The sequence below is a fragment of the Platalea leucorodia genome (genome assembly GCF_965183815.1).
Source record: "Platalea leucorodia genome assembly, chromosome: 6".
Lineage (NCBI taxonomy): Eukaryota > Metazoa > Chordata > Aves > Pelecaniformes > Threskiornithidae > Platalea > Platalea leucorodia.
Genome location: NC_138828.1, coordinates 19,057,861 through 19,076,004, shown reverse-complemented (window position 1 = coordinate 19,076,004; position 18,144 = coordinate 19,057,861). Strand labels below are relative to the sequence as shown.

At 37.3% G+C, this 18,144-nt stretch overlaps 1 protein-coding gene across 4 annotated transcripts; it reads right to left on the bottom strand.

Annotated features, from left to right (window-relative positions):
* Positions 1–1,610: 1,610 nt before the first annotated feature.
* HELQ (helicase, POLQ like) lies at positions 1,611–18,105 on the bottom strand. Of its 4 annotated transcripts, none has more exons than XM_082315724.1 (18): positions 17,840–18,105; positions 16,661–17,399; positions 16,130–16,308; positions 15,373–15,573; positions 14,230–14,302; positions 13,657–13,754; positions 12,966–13,064; positions 12,100–12,245; positions 10,957–11,196; positions 9,858–9,999; positions 9,454–9,558; positions 8,721–8,940; positions 7,978–8,135; positions 6,957–7,055; positions 6,497–6,670; positions 5,761–5,874; positions 3,408–3,542; positions 1,611–1,769 (listed from the first exon to the last, which is right to left on the bottom strand). In XM_082315724.1, the coding sequence occupies exons 1-18, from the start codon at positions 17,990–17,992 to the stop codon at positions 1,683–1,685; spliced, it is 3,162 nt and encodes a 1,053-aa protein (XP_082171850.1). In that variant the 5' UTR covers positions 17,993–18,105; the 3' UTR covers positions 1,611–1,682. The 4 variants fall into 4 exon arrangements, with proteins under 4 accessions (XP_082171850.1, XP_082171852.1, XP_082171853.1 ...); XM_082315726.1 differs by having other exon boundaries at positions 17,704–17,927; XM_082315727.1 differs by having other exon boundaries at positions 16,661–17,394; positions 17,840–17,923.
* Positions 18,106–18,144: the final 39 nt, after the last annotated feature.

The following is an 18,144-nucleotide window of genomic DNA, read 5'->3' as shown; positions in this document are numbered from 1 at the left end:
AAGAGACCGACCCCCACCTCGCTACAGCCTCCTTGCAGGTAGTTGTGGAGAGCAATAAGGTCTCCCCTCAACCTCCTCTTCCCCAGGCTAAACAACCCCAGCTCCCTCAGCTGCTCCCCATAAGACTTGTGCTCCAGACCCTTCACCAGCTTCGTTGCCCTTCTCTGGACACGCTCCAGCACCTCCATGTCCTTCTTGTAGGGAGGGGCCCAAAACTGAACACAGCACTCGAGGTGCGGCCTCACCAGTGCCGAGTACAGGGGCACCATCACCTCCCTGCCTACCATGCTGCCTCTGAAATGTGCTGGTTTTAAATTCTTGACCTGGTTTAATATTGAATGCACTCAAATATTTCATTTAACCAAACTTTGTAAGCCACTATGAAGTATCATAGTTATGGTCTTAGAGGCATGTTTCTGCTAAATGAAGGCTTATAAAGAATTTATTTAATTGCTGCCTATGATTTCTCTAACGCAACAACAAAATGAGCAGCAAAATACTAGCCTTTTCATCAGTTTTTCACCATAACCCCTTTCAGTCAAGTGTTCAACCTCTAACCACCCCACTGGATTTAAAAACATTCCTGTGTATCTCTAGAATCCCAACGTAATTAATCTAAGTTGAATAAAAAAAGACAGTTAACTAAGGTGTATCTTACTTTTCCTTTACTGAGAAGGGACACCTGATTTTCAACAGAAATGCCATATTTAAGTGCGTCAGTGTACTGGCTACCCTGATTTAACCCAGCAGTCTGTCACAGCTTTCAACTCCTGCTTAACGTGCAGTGCTTTAACAATATGTGCTACGTACCAGCTTCGAAAAGGAGTTCACTGTATCACAACTGAAGAAGTTTCAGGCGCATTCAAAACTACTTTCATGAAGCCTAACTTTTTGCTGGAGCAAATCTGGTTCAGATACCTTTAAAAATCCTAACTGGTGTGACTGACACACACCCACGGAGTCCCAGAACTTGATATGGCTTCTCGAAAATCAGTTCTTCAAAAGCCTTCGTTAGTCTTCACATTTAAGCAAGAAATTTAAAAACATTCAAAAAATGTAAACTTTCTGTTTGGAAAACTGCTACAGAAACATCCTGAAAGAATTCTCTCTCGGGGAACTGCCAGAGGCTGAATACGAATTTGATATTTGCATCGTTTAACAAGGCTTAAACTAGGCATCATTTACAATTTCTTACACAACTCTGGGACAACTTCTTTGTTATGAATTGCAATTCTGTTTCTCTCCTTCTATTAGCTACACCTAGAGTACAGAGATTCCTGCAAGTAGGAATTTTGGAGTAGCTCACTCAAGCACATGTGTCCTAAAAGGAATATCCAATGCAAAGGCATTATTTAAGTCAGCTATGAACCTAAACTCTAGGTGGAAGTACACCCCAGGCAGTTAGTCCAGTTCCCAAAGCACTCCTAGGGCTATGTCTAACAACAGGAATGAATTAAGATCACATCTTTTGATTCTAGCCTATTGCTCAAGAGGTTCATAATCAAAACCTTCAAATGAAGTCAACTTTCCAAGAAACACTCTTAACTCGGAACTCACACAAAACTGAGGTATACAAAAAACATTAAATATTTATTACAATTACAGCAGTTTTACACAGGAAAGTTAAAAATTTAAAAATATCCCAATTTATCGATTCATGATTTTTTCTTCATGACAGTTGGTCAGTAGGTCCCTGGGATATCTGTAGGCACTTTTAAGAGTTCTTCAACTTCTTCTTGTAATGCCTCAGCTTTTTCACTGAGCAGCATCTATAATGGAAAAAAAAAAAATTAGAAAATGAATACAAGCATTAGCTATAACCGTTAGACAGGTTAAAACACCAATGGTTCTTTCCAAACTTACATCTGGTCTGTAAAAAACTGCTGCTGCTGCTGCTCACAGGACCGCAGTACCTTTGCCTCAAAGGACTAACATTTTCACAAGTACTACTTCCAACAGTTTTTACTGTTTAGTGTATGCCCATATGAAAAACACTAACACAAAAATTCATACAGTACACAGTTGTTTTTTCTCAGTTCTGTCATCACATAATACACAAAATTTAACAGAACAGTTTTGTCTAGAACTGTTAAGAAGAGCATTTTTAACCTTAAACATTTATGGTCTATGTTGGAATAAACATTTGTAAGTTCTGCCTGCCAAGTTGCCAATTTCTTGCTTTATACAAAATTTCTTACTACAGCATTTTACACCAGACATATAGGACCCCCGATATTAGCCTGGCAGCTGGGAGCAGAACAGTCCCCCAGTAGCATGTGTAGCATAACACATGCAAGCAGTCTTATAACTTCCCAGTTAAAGAAAACTCCATTGGTTTAATATCTGAGCACGAGAGTAAGCTAGATTGCTGGATTTGACACTGATGTAGATCAGGAATCTGCATATATCCTTCTCTTTTGACTCACACAGCAGCAAAAAAAGCAGTAAGGAGCCTACAACATTAAATGGCCATGACCTTTTTTTAAGCACACGAACCCCAAAGTTAGTGCTTTTACTCCATGAGAATATACAAACCAAGACTTTGTTACTGACTGCATCATTTTTACACCAACCGCTCATTCATTTATTTTAGGCATTCCCTTACGTTACCAAAAGCTTGCTATTTTTGCAGAATCAAACATGAAGCCGATGCCATTGCAACAGCAGATGATTAACGGAGATTGAACACTACCACTTGATAAATAAAATACTTTCTGTATTTTTTGTTTAGGCACAACTCAATGTTTGTTACAGATCCTTTCCCTTGGATTATTTATGTGTGCCTTAGAGGCAGATATTAAGTGAAGGCCCTCCTCATGATACATATTCAAAATCGAAAACAATTAGAAAGGAAAGAATAACAGGGCATGACAAAAGCAACCTAAATAGCTGAGGTTAACCCTATACCTTGTTTGTTCTCATTTCTACAGTCCTGAAAATCCCGTCCTTTTATCACAACTACCACTAGAATTTCTGTAAGGCAAGTCCTGAGGTCGTGGCAGAATCGAGCATTTTCAGTTCTGACGACTCAGCACAGAGACATTTAATTCCTGCATTTCATCAGACAAGCTGTCAAATATTTTTGCCCTTTGCTTCCCCTCTGAAAAAGAGCACAACTTTCCACTATCCTGTATATAACAAACTGTTTTAAGGAAAGTTTAAGTTTGCCTATCATTCAGGAGCATAAAGGTCAGCAATTGCTCAATTCATTACTCTTAATCACCTTAGATAAATCATATTGTCAAGAAAATATTTCAATATATTCTTAATACAGGTCAGTACTTGGATCACAAATATCCACTAATGCCTTTACTAGTAAACTGAATCCTTCACTTTTAATGTCATTCAAACATCCACTTTTGACATATTGTAGTTCTGAAGCAGGTATAACTTTGTTTCTAACTTACCTGTGCAGATGAAACAATTTGTTTGGCTTGACGTCGTGACAAGTGCTCAATCATCTTGACCAGAGTTTCTGGATTTGCATTAGCCAAGTGTGCTAAAGTTTTGTATCCTGCATTATAAAGCTGTTTTGCTCGTGCCTGCAAGTCCAAAACTGTGTTAGATTATTACAACAGGCAACAAGAATTAGCATCAAGTGCCAATCTCTGCACCAGCCTCAAAGATTTCATCTTTGCGTATCAATCCAATTCTCTTTGATTTATCTTTCTAAGAACATGAATACTCACAGAGAATCTTTACTACCCAAAAATACAGCTTTACTGCTAAGATCTCCCTCCCCATACAATCTTACCCAGCTCTTGGGAACCCATTCGTCATTATTTTCTCTGAGCCTAGATGATAACTGACTCTGCCATCCTCTTTTGTTACCATGTTTTCTGCATTCACTGTCACAGACAGGAATGACTGTCTCACATTCTTTGCAGGTGTCCAAGTGAAAGGAGGGCTGATTTTATCCCAGTTTTTTTTTTTTTTTCCACAGAATTTTCACAGAACAGAGCTTTCACAAAATTCCAGAAAAGACTATACTTTCCTGCTTCAAGCTTATAAATAATTTTTAGTTTAGTATCATGGTATCTTTTTTATTTCTCTAGTTTTGTCCAAAGTCATGGCTGTGAGCTATGGAGAGATACGCATCACTGGAGAGATTCTCCGGGATTTGATTATCACTAGTGTATGGGGGTGTGCATTATCTGCTTCTCTTGGTTTGATCCTGTTGCTATGTAAGGTAGCCAAGCAGTATTTGCTTAGCAGAGGGTCTCTGGGCAAACATTTCTTTTGCAAAACAAATACGGCTATAACTTTACAAAGTTTAAATTAAAATGCATTTCTACACTAGTAATGAAATAATTTAGTATAGCCAAGGCTTTAGTATCCTGAGTTATGAACTAATACGCATTTGATCAACAAGTGTTACACCTCCAAAACATTTGGTCAATTACCTTTTGGTTTTTTTCCCCTCACCTCTTTTAAAGACAACAAGAAATAGAAAGACATTTATTTGATGGCATATGTGGGGGTTTTTTTAGCATCCAACAGGTAATGGCTTACAAAATATTATCTTCCTCCATGGCAACTGAGGACTATGCATGTTCATTGATGTGAAGTAGGTGTCATTAATTTCACCAAAAATAACCACTAATTGCCAGCAAATATTTTCTGTGCTCTGTTTGGCTGTTAAACGCACAGTATGACGGATGACGCAGAATCCTTCCCCACTAATGACTTAAATCTCATGAAAAGGTTTTTAGATTGCCCTTTGAAAGCTGTGCAAGTAAATGTGCAGAAAATAATTTTCTCTTTCACTACAGTAACCTTAAGATTGATTTTATAATTTCCTCCACAGAAATCTAAGCAAATCACATCTGTTCAAGATGACAGCCTACCTGCTACAAATACCAGCTGTCAGTATAGTTTTAACTCCAGTGCAGAAGTACCTTGGCTATAGCAATAATTTTGAAGTCACCTTTAAAATACACCTTCAGCAGAATCATGTCATCCAGGCTGCTTTTGCCCTTACACAGAAATGCTGCCATACGGAGTGAGCCATGAAAAAAAGACTACTTACTTTTGCATCCAGTTCAGAAAATTTGATATATACAAAAAAACCATTAGGCTCTAAGTCTTCATCATTGTCTAGCTTTTCAAAATAAAACCTTACCACCATTAAATTCAATGGTTTGCTAACAAACTGATTCCACAATAGGCTGGACAAGCAAATTAGATCATTTTGCAAAGAGGTCCAGTTTTACTTATTTACTTTTATTTATTATCAGATTACTTATAACCTTGCGCTGAAGCCCCAAAAGATTTTCTACTGTAATAGGAATCTTCGATTCAGAGGCCAGTTAAGTTTATTATTTAAAATACATGCAGCACTGAAAGTGATTGTAAAAGCCTAAGTTCCCAATAGGACTTCACATATTTCTGTGAGGATCTTCTAACTTAACTGAATATGTAAATTCTTCTTCCTCTTTACTCCCATGAACTGAAGAATCCTTACCACAAAAGAAACCTGGACTCTTGTTTTCCAACTGAGTATACAGCTAAACTATTGTCCAAATACAGCATTTTCACTGTTGCTGTGGTAGCAGCCAGAAGAAAAACAGTATTGGCTCCAGCTCACATTTCCTTAACCGACCACTTTTTCCCCAACCTCTAGGACTGTTGTGGGATATCTGCACTAAGCCAAATCCTCAATAAAAAAATAGCTTGGTCTTCCACATATACTTGAAAGGCACAGTAACGTTTAGCATATAAGTTTACATTGAAAAATCTCACAAAGCCAGGTTTACTAACCTCTAGAACCCCTGCTACCTCCATCAGAGGGATGAGTTCTGTCTTAACACAGTATGTCAACCGCTTGGTAAGTTCTGTCAGCAAGGCTTTATAAACCCAGAATTCTTCCAATTCCTGCAGAGACAAAGATCACTAAAAATCAGATCCTAAGTTCTATATTTGGGGGGTGTGACTGATAAGAGCTCTGCTACGGCAACAAGCATATATTTGGCTTTTAGACAGGGGAAGCACTATTATTTCTAGTTATCCTTTCAGCTAGTTGCAGAGTTGTAATCACTCTTCAGCTGTATGCACGCTTCAGCTGAACATCCCAAAGTTGGGGCAGTTCTGAAGGATAAGCAATGCGTTATTTCAATAGAGGAAAAAAATCCAAGAGAACAAGCCGAGTCCGCGGTTTTCCTGAGATGACATTCCACAACCACATGGCCTTATTTCCAAGAGAAAGGTAAAATTGCCAATTATTTCACCAACAGCGCTGACACTGATCAATGCCCTGTACGGTTTGTATATTTTCATTCTCAGTGCATAAAGCTTACTTTTAATCCAAGATATATCACTGTACTAGCATGCTATTCTGAACAGGAAAAATAATTTTGAACAGGAAAGGTGAAAAAACAGTTTTGGACAGGAAAGGTGAAATACAACACCTGCGTTCAGGTCTAATGTAAGAGAACAAAACTCCAGATTTTGCAAAACTAATCACAAAGAATTTATTGGAATTCATTTAACACACTACCTCACAGAAATGTAGAACACAGGAGGCAAATGAGGCAGCAGAATTAAGGAGATTTTGCACATATCCTCGGGACATATTAAATTTCTCTGAAACGCTCCATATATTTGTCTCTTTCAGTAGGGTATAAAGGACAAATGAGAGGTAGAGCCTGTTTACCACAGCGCTGTCCACATTCTAGGAATAAAGCAAGTTAGAATTCAGAGCCAATATCACATTCAAGATATTCGGTTACTGCTACAAGGAAATTCTTTTCATCTCTATTCCTTCGCATCTCTAAAACATGTCTATATTATACCCAAAGACACTAAATAACATTAAGAAAACCAACCAATGAGGTTAAAATAACCTTAATAAGTGGAACAGTAATAAAGAACACTAGCAGAAAAATAATCTAGAATGTGTAAATAATCAAATGAAATGACTAAACTGTCATCTTAGGTATGAGAAATCTCCAGCCTACCTTTCTGATGGCTTGACCAGAAGCCTTTTTTGTAATAAAGCTTTCAGGTACTCCCACAATATCCGCTACTTTTTGCTCTGCTGCACTTAGCTGGTTGAACTAAAATAAGATTTTTATAAAGAATTTTCAGATGTTTAGTTCTCTTAATATTACAGAAAACACAAGTCAATCAAAGTGAAACAATGTTTTTCAGTATTTCTGTATAATACTTAGTCACTAGACTAGTACTATAGTCACTAGACACAGTCAGATCTGCAGCTTCTTTGCCTACTTGTTTGTAACTGTTCATCTCTGAATGCCACATTTTAACAAAATTAAATAGATTTTAGTGCTACCCCTAGTATACAACACTTTACAGAAAAGGGAGTAGTTGAATTATGGGTGGATCTTACAGAGTGTGCAAGACTGGGACAAGGCCTGTGCTGCTAAGGCTGACATGAGCATAGTAGTCTGTTGGAAGGTATCGGTCACAACGTAATAGTTGCAATCATGGCTGGAGCATGATTGAGCTCAGATTAGACTCAGATATCAAACAAAGATTAAGACTTAACATTCTCTAGTGGATTTTGCTCCCTAAGCTATAGATTAAAATGAACGAACATCAGAAGGTAAACATGGCTCTTGATTAATTTAATAGTGGTTTTCTTGCAAGACTACAATGATGTGGTTACATATAACTGTTTATAGGAAAGTCTTGTTTAAAATTAACCAGGCTCTGGTGATGGCAAGGCTAGCACCAAGGTTAGAGTCAGGATCTGGAGTACTGGCAACTCAAGAGATGTGTTTCATGCCACTGTTTCCCCCAAACAGGGTCAAATATTGTAGATGCAAAAGAGAACTTAGGTTTTTATGCAATACAGGAAAGCACTCCTGCCCTGTGACTGAAAATACAATACCATATCTTAACTTTTTATCAAATCATTACCCCACTATCTACATTTCCCATGTGTATAAACTTACTTAAAATTTATTGAGCAGGATTACTACACGCCCCAATGCATCTTTGCTAATAAATTCTCACCTGTCTCAAGTATATCATCCAATCGGGGCTACAGTTAGAAGTCATATCATATGGAGTTGCCAGATATAGAAGATGAAGATTGCTCTCAAGAATCAGCCCTTCCAAACCCTTCTTCAATTCTCTGTAAAGAAGATTGCAGTATGCCAAGTCTATAGACCCTATAATAAGCACACAATGTATTGCAATTTTAAACAGACGTACAGAGTTAAGTGTAATAGATGTTAACATAGAGTCAGTATTTCCTTTATCTTCCACAAAGGCCTGTTACACTGTATGAATTGAAGAGAAATAACTGTAACCTGAATAATTCCTCTAACGTAAAATGAGCAGTGAAACGGAACTGAGGAAAGGCAGTCGTATATTTCCATGTATGTCCATTCTGTGTGTGGTTTTGGAGTGTTTGTGAATTGCCTTGGCTTTAATGAAATCCTGGAACAATCTTGTAGATTGAAGGAATCTGTCAGAGATTCATCATATTCCAATTGCGTTCCATACCCCATATCTTTACACGATGGCAGGAAATCAGAACTTCCTGACATAGTCTCTTCTTTATTAGAATTGGTCTACATCTCATATGCTTCCCTTCCCTCTTAAGGGAAACTTAATCAAAACTGTCTCTCTACAACTTATTTTTCATTGCAGTTTCAGACGGAAGATGGGAAAACATAATGAATTGAGATAAGGCTGAGATGAAAGGGTTTGCTGACACAAAGTTTATAATAAGACTAAAAAAAAAGTCTTACCTTTATATGTAGCTTTACCCAACGGTGTGATTGTGAGCGTACATTTGGAATTGTGGTCCTTCTCAGATATTCTTCCTTTTAGGAGTCCTTTTTCTATTAGGTTTTCTAGCCCATCTTTAATTCTTTCTGAGAGGCTCTTCTCTTTAGACAGCAGCTGCTGCTGAACACCCAGCAATGTACTGCACATAAAATTGTCGACTTCCTCATGGGTAACTGCTATCTGCATCAGTTTTGCAAGTGATTAGCATGTTTAAAGGTGTCATTTCACATAACACATTTCATAAGGTATATGAAAAAAATTACCGAATAGAGAAGCAGTTTGATATCCTGTTAATGTGTTTCCACAGAAATACGTGACAACAAATCGAATGATAGACAGTATGATGGATCTGATGGGACTGTTCTATTATTCTAGCTACTGCATCACGTTGATTTGTTTCCACTGTTTCCTTTTGTATTTTGAATCACCAGAAATATTATTAATACTGTAATGTATCACAAGGTAGATATAATTTTGACTTTTACACATAAGGAAATTGTCACGTTACATGATTACTTGATAACTGAATTAAAAAGACTAATCAAAACTTTGTCTTTCTTATCTGATTAGAAGCTGTTCTGCACTTGTAAGCCAGCCTGTTTAAAAAGGCTGTTTTTTCTATAGAATCAACACAAAGATTTTCTTTGCATTCCCAAGCACTGAAGTTACTCACAGAGAAGAGTTAATTGATACCTTCAGTCCAACCAAAGATAACAACAGGCTCTGCATTCCCTTGGTCAACTCCAGCAGAAGATTGCTGTAACAATTCTCCAAAGGACTGTTAACTAAAACCTGAACCTACGAAGAGCAAGAAATATATTAGTTCAGGGAAAATATTTACGCATTAGTTTTACACTTTTAAAAATACTGATGCACATGATTCATCTTATAAAGAGACTAAGCATAGACATCTAAAGTTTACAGTTCACGTCTGAAAACAAACCACATAAAGGTAAGTTTATAGCTATTATTACATAAGTCAAATATTTGCAACATTAAGAAGTGAACAAAAATTAAGCTAGGCAGCTCAGCTCCTCCTGTTTATCCCACCAGCTTAATCCAACAATTTAAACTACCAACAGCTAAGTAAAAATTACCAAGTGTTTGTCTTTTTCTTGCGCTATGAGAATACTTTCTCCAGCACTGTCAATACCAGCTCGACCAGCTCTGCCAATCATTTGTTTGTACTGGTTCTTCTTCAGGAAGTCATTAGCAACATAAGGAGCTCTAAGAATAACCCTGTAAAGAAGTCTTTAGTAAGTTATGCTTTATATTAAAATTACTAAAGCAGCAATAAAATGTTACAAATGCATTCTTTATACATGCCCGTTGCTTAGTAACTAATAACAATCAAATGCACCTGTTTGAACAGATGTGTAAATCAACCAGGAAAACATTTAACAATTTAAGGTTATTGAATGATAAGCCATGTTTATTATGTTTTGCAGAAACTTCGAGTAGATGTAAAGACTAGTTCCAAAGGCCTGAGTTTAAGAGTGAAAATCACTCAGACATAAAATAAACCTCACTAAAAAACATAAGCAACACTGACCATACATTAGTTATGCTAGAAAGACAACTCCTGTCTGTATGAATTTTTTTTTCTCCCCACAGATGTGTTATTCCAACATACACGCACACAAAATTGGATTCTTAGCAAACAGTCTTTGGTCATACAGAGTGCAGCAGCCATATCATATCATCACTTACCAGCATATCATCACTTATCAGCACTTGCATAAGAAAACATATTTTTGTGTTGAAACATATTCAAACTATATCTCCTTAGAAGAGTTGGGTTTGTTTTTTGGGGTTTTTTTGTTTGTTTGTTTGTTTAACAATTTTAAATGCTGTTCTTAGGACAATATCTAAAGAAACCACCATGAATTCCTTATTCTTCTGGATAACATTACTGAAATACTGAAGCATTTCCTCTATTTATTAAAATTTCCTTATTCCACTTAGGTAAGTGCTCTTCAGCTTTGCATTCTGAGGGACTTGCTACTGATTCACATTTCCTATGTAAAAACTCTGCAGTCTTGTGTCCTGAGTTGAACACAAAATTCCTTACGCTTCCGATTTGCTAGTAAAAGCAGAAACATACTTTAAATAGCACCGATATTTCCAACTTATTAAAACAGGTTTTTTGACAAAGCAAAAATCAATGCAACAATGAAATATGTTTCAGTCACTAACCTTCTAGCTGGCAGGTTAACTCCAGCAGCTAAAGTAGCTGTGCAAGCAAGCAGACACAGGACACCTGTAGAATATGCCTCCTCTATGCTTTTTCTTTCATCATTTGTGAGGCCACTATGGTGATAGGCAATACCAAAAGGGATCGTTTGCTTCAGAACAGGACAGACGCTTCCATTTCCAATACTCTTTAGGTTCTTGATGAGATCTTGTTTCTCTTTCTCCCTGTGAGCTCTAAATTCTCTTAGAGCAGGAAAAGCATTTCTTTAGACTTTGATCAATCATTAACTACTTAAAGAATCAAGAGACATGCTTATGTCTATTTCTTTCATTATCCATTCTTCTAACATCTAGGTTGGAGAAACAGTTATTTCCAGTAACTTTAAAATAGCAATACACAGGAGACTGATTAAGTTGCAATAGAACTCTTTTCTTGTTTTTAAGCACAGCTACAGAAGGGACCAAATACTGACTGGGTGTGGGTATCGAACGCACTGAAGAAAGGAAATAAGGCCAGTATCAGCTCATAGCGAAGATTATAGGTACATCAAAAATGGTTGCAATTTTGATAGCAAGGGAGGGGTTTTGTTTATTTTAATGTAATTTCTTCCTACATAAAATGTAACTTTGCTAGACTATTATGAGCTGATCAAATCACATTTAAATGAAACCAAATGTAAGTCTCACTTTCTTTTCTTTATTAACAAAGCCTAGTTTAGATTTTACAACTTACATCCACAAAGTAGGTATGGAACAGAGATACTCAATCAACTAGTAACATACATGACCAATACTGGGCTATAGAGAAAATGTTTGTTTCCTAAGCTTGCAGAGACCAGTGCCAAAGGGACACAAGATGAGATTAATTTAGTATGCTTTTCCCTTTTTTATTTATTATTTGTCCTCTAATAACCATTTTTTCAACTAGTTTGTTTACAATGTAAGAAATTTTTTTGCAAAACATTTGTTTAATGAGCCTTGAGCAGTTTGCTATAATTTATGCAGTCAGCAACTTTACATGATTCCATATTCAAAGTATATATTTCTGATCACCAGGGAAAGTCACTTGCAAACTACTGAAGATAAATCCTAAGTTCTGACCAATTATTCCATATATAATTAAAAAAAATCATGACAGAAACTCACTTCTTGAGGTACTTGCACACCATTGAAGCCACATTTTCACAATTCTTTTTAGTGGGACAAAAGATTAGGCAGGAATACTTAGGAATAACTTCAGTAACCAATGCAATGATGTGGTCAGGATCTGCTTTCTCCAGATTACTAGAATACTATCATAAACACAGATTGACAAATGTTTAAACTTAGAAATTAAGTCATAAACTAAGTATTCAATACTTGTTCTCAGCCTTCACTAGAATACTCCCATTTGCTTTAACATGACATAATTGCAAGAAGTTGTAGGATAAGCTTTTCTTCCAATCCTCACTTGAAAGAATTTAATACAGCTAGCTTGAACTGAGGGATGCATAGATGTAAGAATCAAATGCTTTGCTTTCTCCCCTTAATACTTCAATTTCATTTAGCAACACCATAGTGATGTTACTTGTGCTACTGGCAGTCTACCATAACACACAGTTTTCTTTTTAAAGGTTGAAATGAATGCCTACAAGGCAGTAACAAGCTGACAAAAACAAAAAAAAGATGTCTTATTTCAGTATCGTCTAAGAGTGATCAACTGTTGAGAAAATCTACCCAAAAACATAAAGCATTGGGAATTTGAAACACTCAAACCCATTGTTCTTCACACATCGAAATACTGATGAAACCTCTATCTTAAAGAGCAGTAAAGAAGTGAAAATCAAGTTAAGCGTTCAGTATTTTAAAGCCCTTTTTCCTCTCCAAAGCCTACCATTTTCTTTCTCATAGGTATTACAAGTGAACTATCGTGTTTAAGCAATTTCTTTGGTAAAAGGTCTGTAAACAAATCAGTGTAAAATAACACATTTCATAACTATAGTCCAAAGAAACCATAAGCACTTCGGTTTTACCTTGAAATTAAGGAGACGTGAAAAAGTAAAGCCATTTTCTGTTTTGCTGTCAACTGCGTAAATGGTGTCTCGTATCTTTACGTATTCCTTTAATTCTACCTAGGGAGATGTCAGCCATAAACAGAAACTTTAGTTAAATTACCAAGTCTTCTCTAAAGATTAAGCTATTACTGATGTACAGCTAATGTTTTTTACTAAGCATCACATTTCATATACATGCTTGCATGCACACAAGCACACACTCCACCCCATCAAGAATTTTTTCTTAAGTTAATTGTTTTCATTATCTGCCTTAATAAAGTGTCTAATTATAACAAAGAATATGACAAATGTTGTATTCTGTGAACTATTCATAAGCCATTGTCATGACAGCATTCAAGCACCAGTAGTACAGACCCTAGTTATATCAAATGAACTGCAATGCTTTATCATAGTAGCTGTAATTTAGAAATTGGTTTAGTTAAAATGACACAAATGGCTTAACATAACAATATAAAGGTACTTGCATTTGTGCACTTACAAGCGCATAGTGCTATTCATTGTATTGGTACAATCGCAAGCAGTAGCAGGCATTATATTACATTGCACCGTGAAATTAAGCACAAAAGCTGTGATACAATCCTAAACAGATTTGCTACAAATTTAAAGCCAAATATCTTCTTTACTAGTTTATGGTATCTTGTATACAGACCGGTCTAAAATTATTAGTATAGTACTCCGCTTGCAGGAACTTCTGCAGGTCTCCAACATTATTTAAAGTTGCACTCATTCCAATGATTTGCGTGTTTTCTGTAAAACAGAAATTGAGACTAATTTATTGCCGTGTTCACAATTTTTAACGCTTCTGCTCAGTATTTAATTCGTAAGTCTGCTCCTTCATCGTTAGTCTTTTTAAATGCCAAAGTAGCAGGTTTGAAGGGGGATATAGCTAAGAAATGTTACCTGAGACGAAAACATAAAAAAGGAAACCTTCTCTATAGAAGCATTTAATTGGAATGGCTAATGGGCCCCTACGAAGAAATGGAATGACAATACTGAGGATTTCTCAGAGAAGTAGTATCAAAAAAGTTTCAAAAACACCCAGCCCATCATGACAGGCTCAACTGGAACACTTAAATGAGTAAGCACTGTTACTGCATGGAGTCATGTCATGTTTTTCAAAAGCAGCCAGAACACCACAAATCCAGAAAGCAAAAGTACGATTTCTCTCTAGAGATGCCATCACTACAATTTTTTAATAACATTAACTGCAGCCATGACTTACTACTAGTGTAAAGAATTTTCGCAAGGGTAATTTCCAGCGTTGCTCCACGACTTCCCTCACCAAGCATATGCAACTGTACACAGAAGGGAAAAAGAAAATGCAAGACTATTACTGAGTTAAGAGTATTTCTACAAAAAACCCCAAATGATGTAGTCTTAAACAAATATTACAGGGATGTCTTTGTTGGACTTCCTCATGATATCCCTTTGGTAAAGTTTGACTGCTAAGCTCCTTCCAGAAGTATAGCCTCACTGAAACAGCATTTAAGAATCACGGAAAAACAGACCCAAGAGCAAACATAGATAACAAGATTTACCTTCCATTTAACTAGACCATAACTGACACAAACAGTTAACTCCTGACAGTAAACAGTCAGCATGGAGATCTTTGTATTCACCAGCCTAAAGCAATTTTAAACAAACCGTGTTTGAAGCAACACTTACACTGGAAGTTAATAAAAAATTTTCTAGCAGCCAGCTACTTCCACAAAAAGTAGAAGTTAATCCTTAAGCCACCTTCTGTTTAGAAGCTACTGTGTTAAAGTAAGGTCAGTCAGCCTGAAGCACTCCACAAGTTAAACATCTCTGTTAGATGTTATACATGTGATTCAACCCCACAATCAACCCTTAGTAGCTCAACTCAGCCACACCACTAAAAAACAGAATAAGGGGCAATTTTCCCAGTCAAATGTTACTTGATACTTTTCTTTTTTTTAGTGTTTCATTTAGTCATTATTAATACCAGACACAAAGTCTCATGGTTTCATATTTAGGAGTTCAGTTCTGGGATTCATAAAATACATTCCATATGATTAAAATGATTTATGTTTTTTCTAATCCATTAAAGATGTCTAATTGACATGTAGTTGCTAAGTAATTCACCATCAACCACTAACACAGTAGATCTCTCTATATAGAATCTGTTGTCCTGATATAGCAACAAATGCTTCAGTTAAAGAAAAATAACTTTCAATATTACAGAATTATGTACCAACGCAGAAAAAACTTAGTTAAGTAGTAATAATTTCACGATAAACACTCAAAGCAAAACCAAGTAATCAAAAAACTGCTCTTTGCTAATAATTGCTTATTATAAATACGAAAAAATAGCATATTATAAATCTGAGTAAAACTTGTAGCATACCTCATCTACTACAACCAGACCGAGGTCATCAATTCTTTCTGTTTCAATTAAGGAGTTCACTAGAGCGTGTCCTTTTTCTATAGTAGCAATATAAAGAGACTTTTTTTTTCTCCTCTTGATTGGTGGAAATCTTCCTTTACTTCCTGCGTATTCTTCAACCAGGAAACCCAATTCTATCCCAAAACTCGATAAACCCCTAACCTGTAGAAAAACAAAAAGATCAATTAGAGAACAAGCTCATGCTCATTGTGGGTTTCAGAGCTGTCTTAAGAACTCAACATGCATATAACCAACCCACACCACAATCAACTGTTTGAATTAGTGAAAACTATTAGTTATGACCACCTTTTCCAGTTGCAAAGCTGAAGTGTTTACAAATACTATCAAGCCTAGGTTACATCTATTCTCTAAAACTAACTTCTCCTTTATAAATAAAAACTAATATTTTTTGATAAAGACCATTTCTTTAGCAAGTTGGGCAGTACAGCTCTAAGACTGCAGAACTATACATAACATTGCAAAAAGCTATTATTCCAAAATTCAGCACAATTCATTTTATAACTCAGCATCTTCACCTCATAATTTAAGTCCGTTTTATTACAAAATTACCCACCCTCAGAGCAGCATTTACAAGAGAAGTCACTTCCCACTATATATTTATGAAAATCATGGAGTTTGCCAAAATTAGTGTTAAAACGAGCCAAGTAACAAGGCATATCAGAAAAGATAAGCAGTATCAGAAACACTGTATCCAGACCTTTTCCTGGACAATGGCCACATATGGCAGGATCATCAGAACATCTTTCTGCCTGCAGAGTAGTTCTTGGAGAACTATTATTTCAGCTACAAGTGTTTTTCCACCACTGGTTGGCAATGAGTATATTAAATTCTTTCTGTGCTGTAGAGATTCTAACATTAAACAATCATGTTGCCATTCTGCAAAATTTAAAAAGAATTATTAGCAACCCCCAGGGGCATGTTAATCAATATCAAAATGTTTACGTTTCATATAGAATACTTTAAGCCTAGTGTTTGAGAGTTTTTCTTCAATAAACTGCTAAAAGCTTTGAGTGATCAGGCCTTCCAAAGTATTCTATAAGCCATATCAACCTTTCCCACCCATCTAAAAAAACAAAATAACCACTTAATAAAACAAAACAACCACTTTCCAACATGGTTTCCATTAAATACTAACTTAATTATTTTTACAGTGCAATGGGTAAGATGGGCAACACTTCACTAGCAATTTTTTGTCAACAAACATTACCATTTTGTCAAGCTACATTACCATAAAGCGTTTCAATCCCTCGAAATTGTCTGAAGAGATCTTTAACTTTGCTAGGTAATCCATAAAAAGGGCCTATATCAACATAAGAAGATTCAATAGCTTTCCTAGCAACACAAATCTCTTCGGATAGAACAGCTTCTTTAAGCTGCTTGGTCTTCGAGACCTGCAGAGTCTGGGCTTTGGCATTTCCAGTCATAGCACTTTTCAGATGATCTTTAAGACTCTCAGTTTTAAATAAATCACACTTGGAGTCTGAGGAAAAGTCAGTAGGTCTGCTCCTGTGTTCAGCATCAGGACAAAAAGATGATGGACTGCTGATTTTGTCTGAGGAAGAAGTCACACCTTTACTCCTCCTTTCTGAGACCGGAGATGTTCTAGAACCAGAAGAAAGTTCATCCGTTTTCTCAAAATACAAAAGTTGTGATGATGGCAAGTCATCTAAAATAGATTCAGCTGGTTCTTGATTGCGATCCACCATGTCACTTTCATTCATTTGGAAAGCATCCTCTTTGTCAGCTTTAAGGACAACCATATTTTCTGAAGTAGAAAAATTATCATTTTTTTTCTGGTGAATTCCTGACTGAAGATTCCCAAGTATGTCTTCTCCAGCTGCTTTAATATCCATATTTTTATCCTGCACGTATTTGTGCTCTATATCATCAACTTGAGCTAGCAAAGAATCACTTCCATAAAAGCTGTCATAGTCACCAAACATATCTTCTTCACTATCATTGCTACACTGCAAAAACACAACAAGTATTAATATTCCAAAGTAACACCAAAGGCAGCAGCCCGACTTGTACAGCATGCAAGTCATTTAAGCCTGACTTGTACAGCATGCACATCAGATGCAAGTCATCTAAATCTTCACCAACTTAACAAGAAAGTTAAGTATTTTTCTGATGAAGTTTGTGAGGAAAAACTAGCTTGACTTCTAAAGGAATGCATGCTTTAACTCAGTGAAACTCAGCCTACAAGTAGACATGCTGCCTGCATAGCTACTTGAGAACGATGAATTTTTTTAAGGTTACAGCCAAACGCACCCCCTCTCGTACAAAGCAAGGCCCTCCCCGATGAACGCCAGGCAGGCTCGGGCCGGGCCGGGCCACCCTCCCGGGCAGAGCCCCCCCGCCTCGGCGCCCAGCCCAGGGGCCTGCCTGCACCCCGCCATCCCCCTACCGGCGTCTCCGCCGGGGGCTCCTCGCCACCGGAGCTCGGTCTCTTGGGAGCCACCGGCGAGCTGACGGGGCTCGGCTGCACCGGGGCCCGGCTGCGCTTGCGGACAGAGCCGAGGCGGCTCTTCCTCCGCACCGCGGGACCGGGCTCGGCCATCGCCGCCGGCCCGCGGAGCCGGGCGGGGGGTATCGGCCTCCACCCTGCGACCGAGGCTGCGGGGAGGCGGTGCGGGGACCGTCAGGGCCGCGGCAGGGCACGGCGAGGAGCGGCCGAACCGCCGGCGGGAGACGGGGCCGCCATGAGGGGAG

Bases quoted from the DNA above. Each gene is read 5' to 3' on its own strand.
- HELQ (XM_082315724.1), bottom strand. From the start codon at position 17,992: ATGGCCGAGCCCGGTCCCGCGGTGCGGAGGAAGAGCCGCCTCGGCTCT. The intron at 13,065-13,656 runs GTCTGTATACAA...ACATCTCCCTAG, and splicing joins ATACTAATAATTTTAGACCG to GTAGAATTAAAGGAATACGT. The intron at 7,056-7,977 runs GTGAGAATTTAT...ATCTTATTTTAG, and splicing joins GGATGATATACTTGAGACAG to TTCAACCAGCTAAGTGCAGC.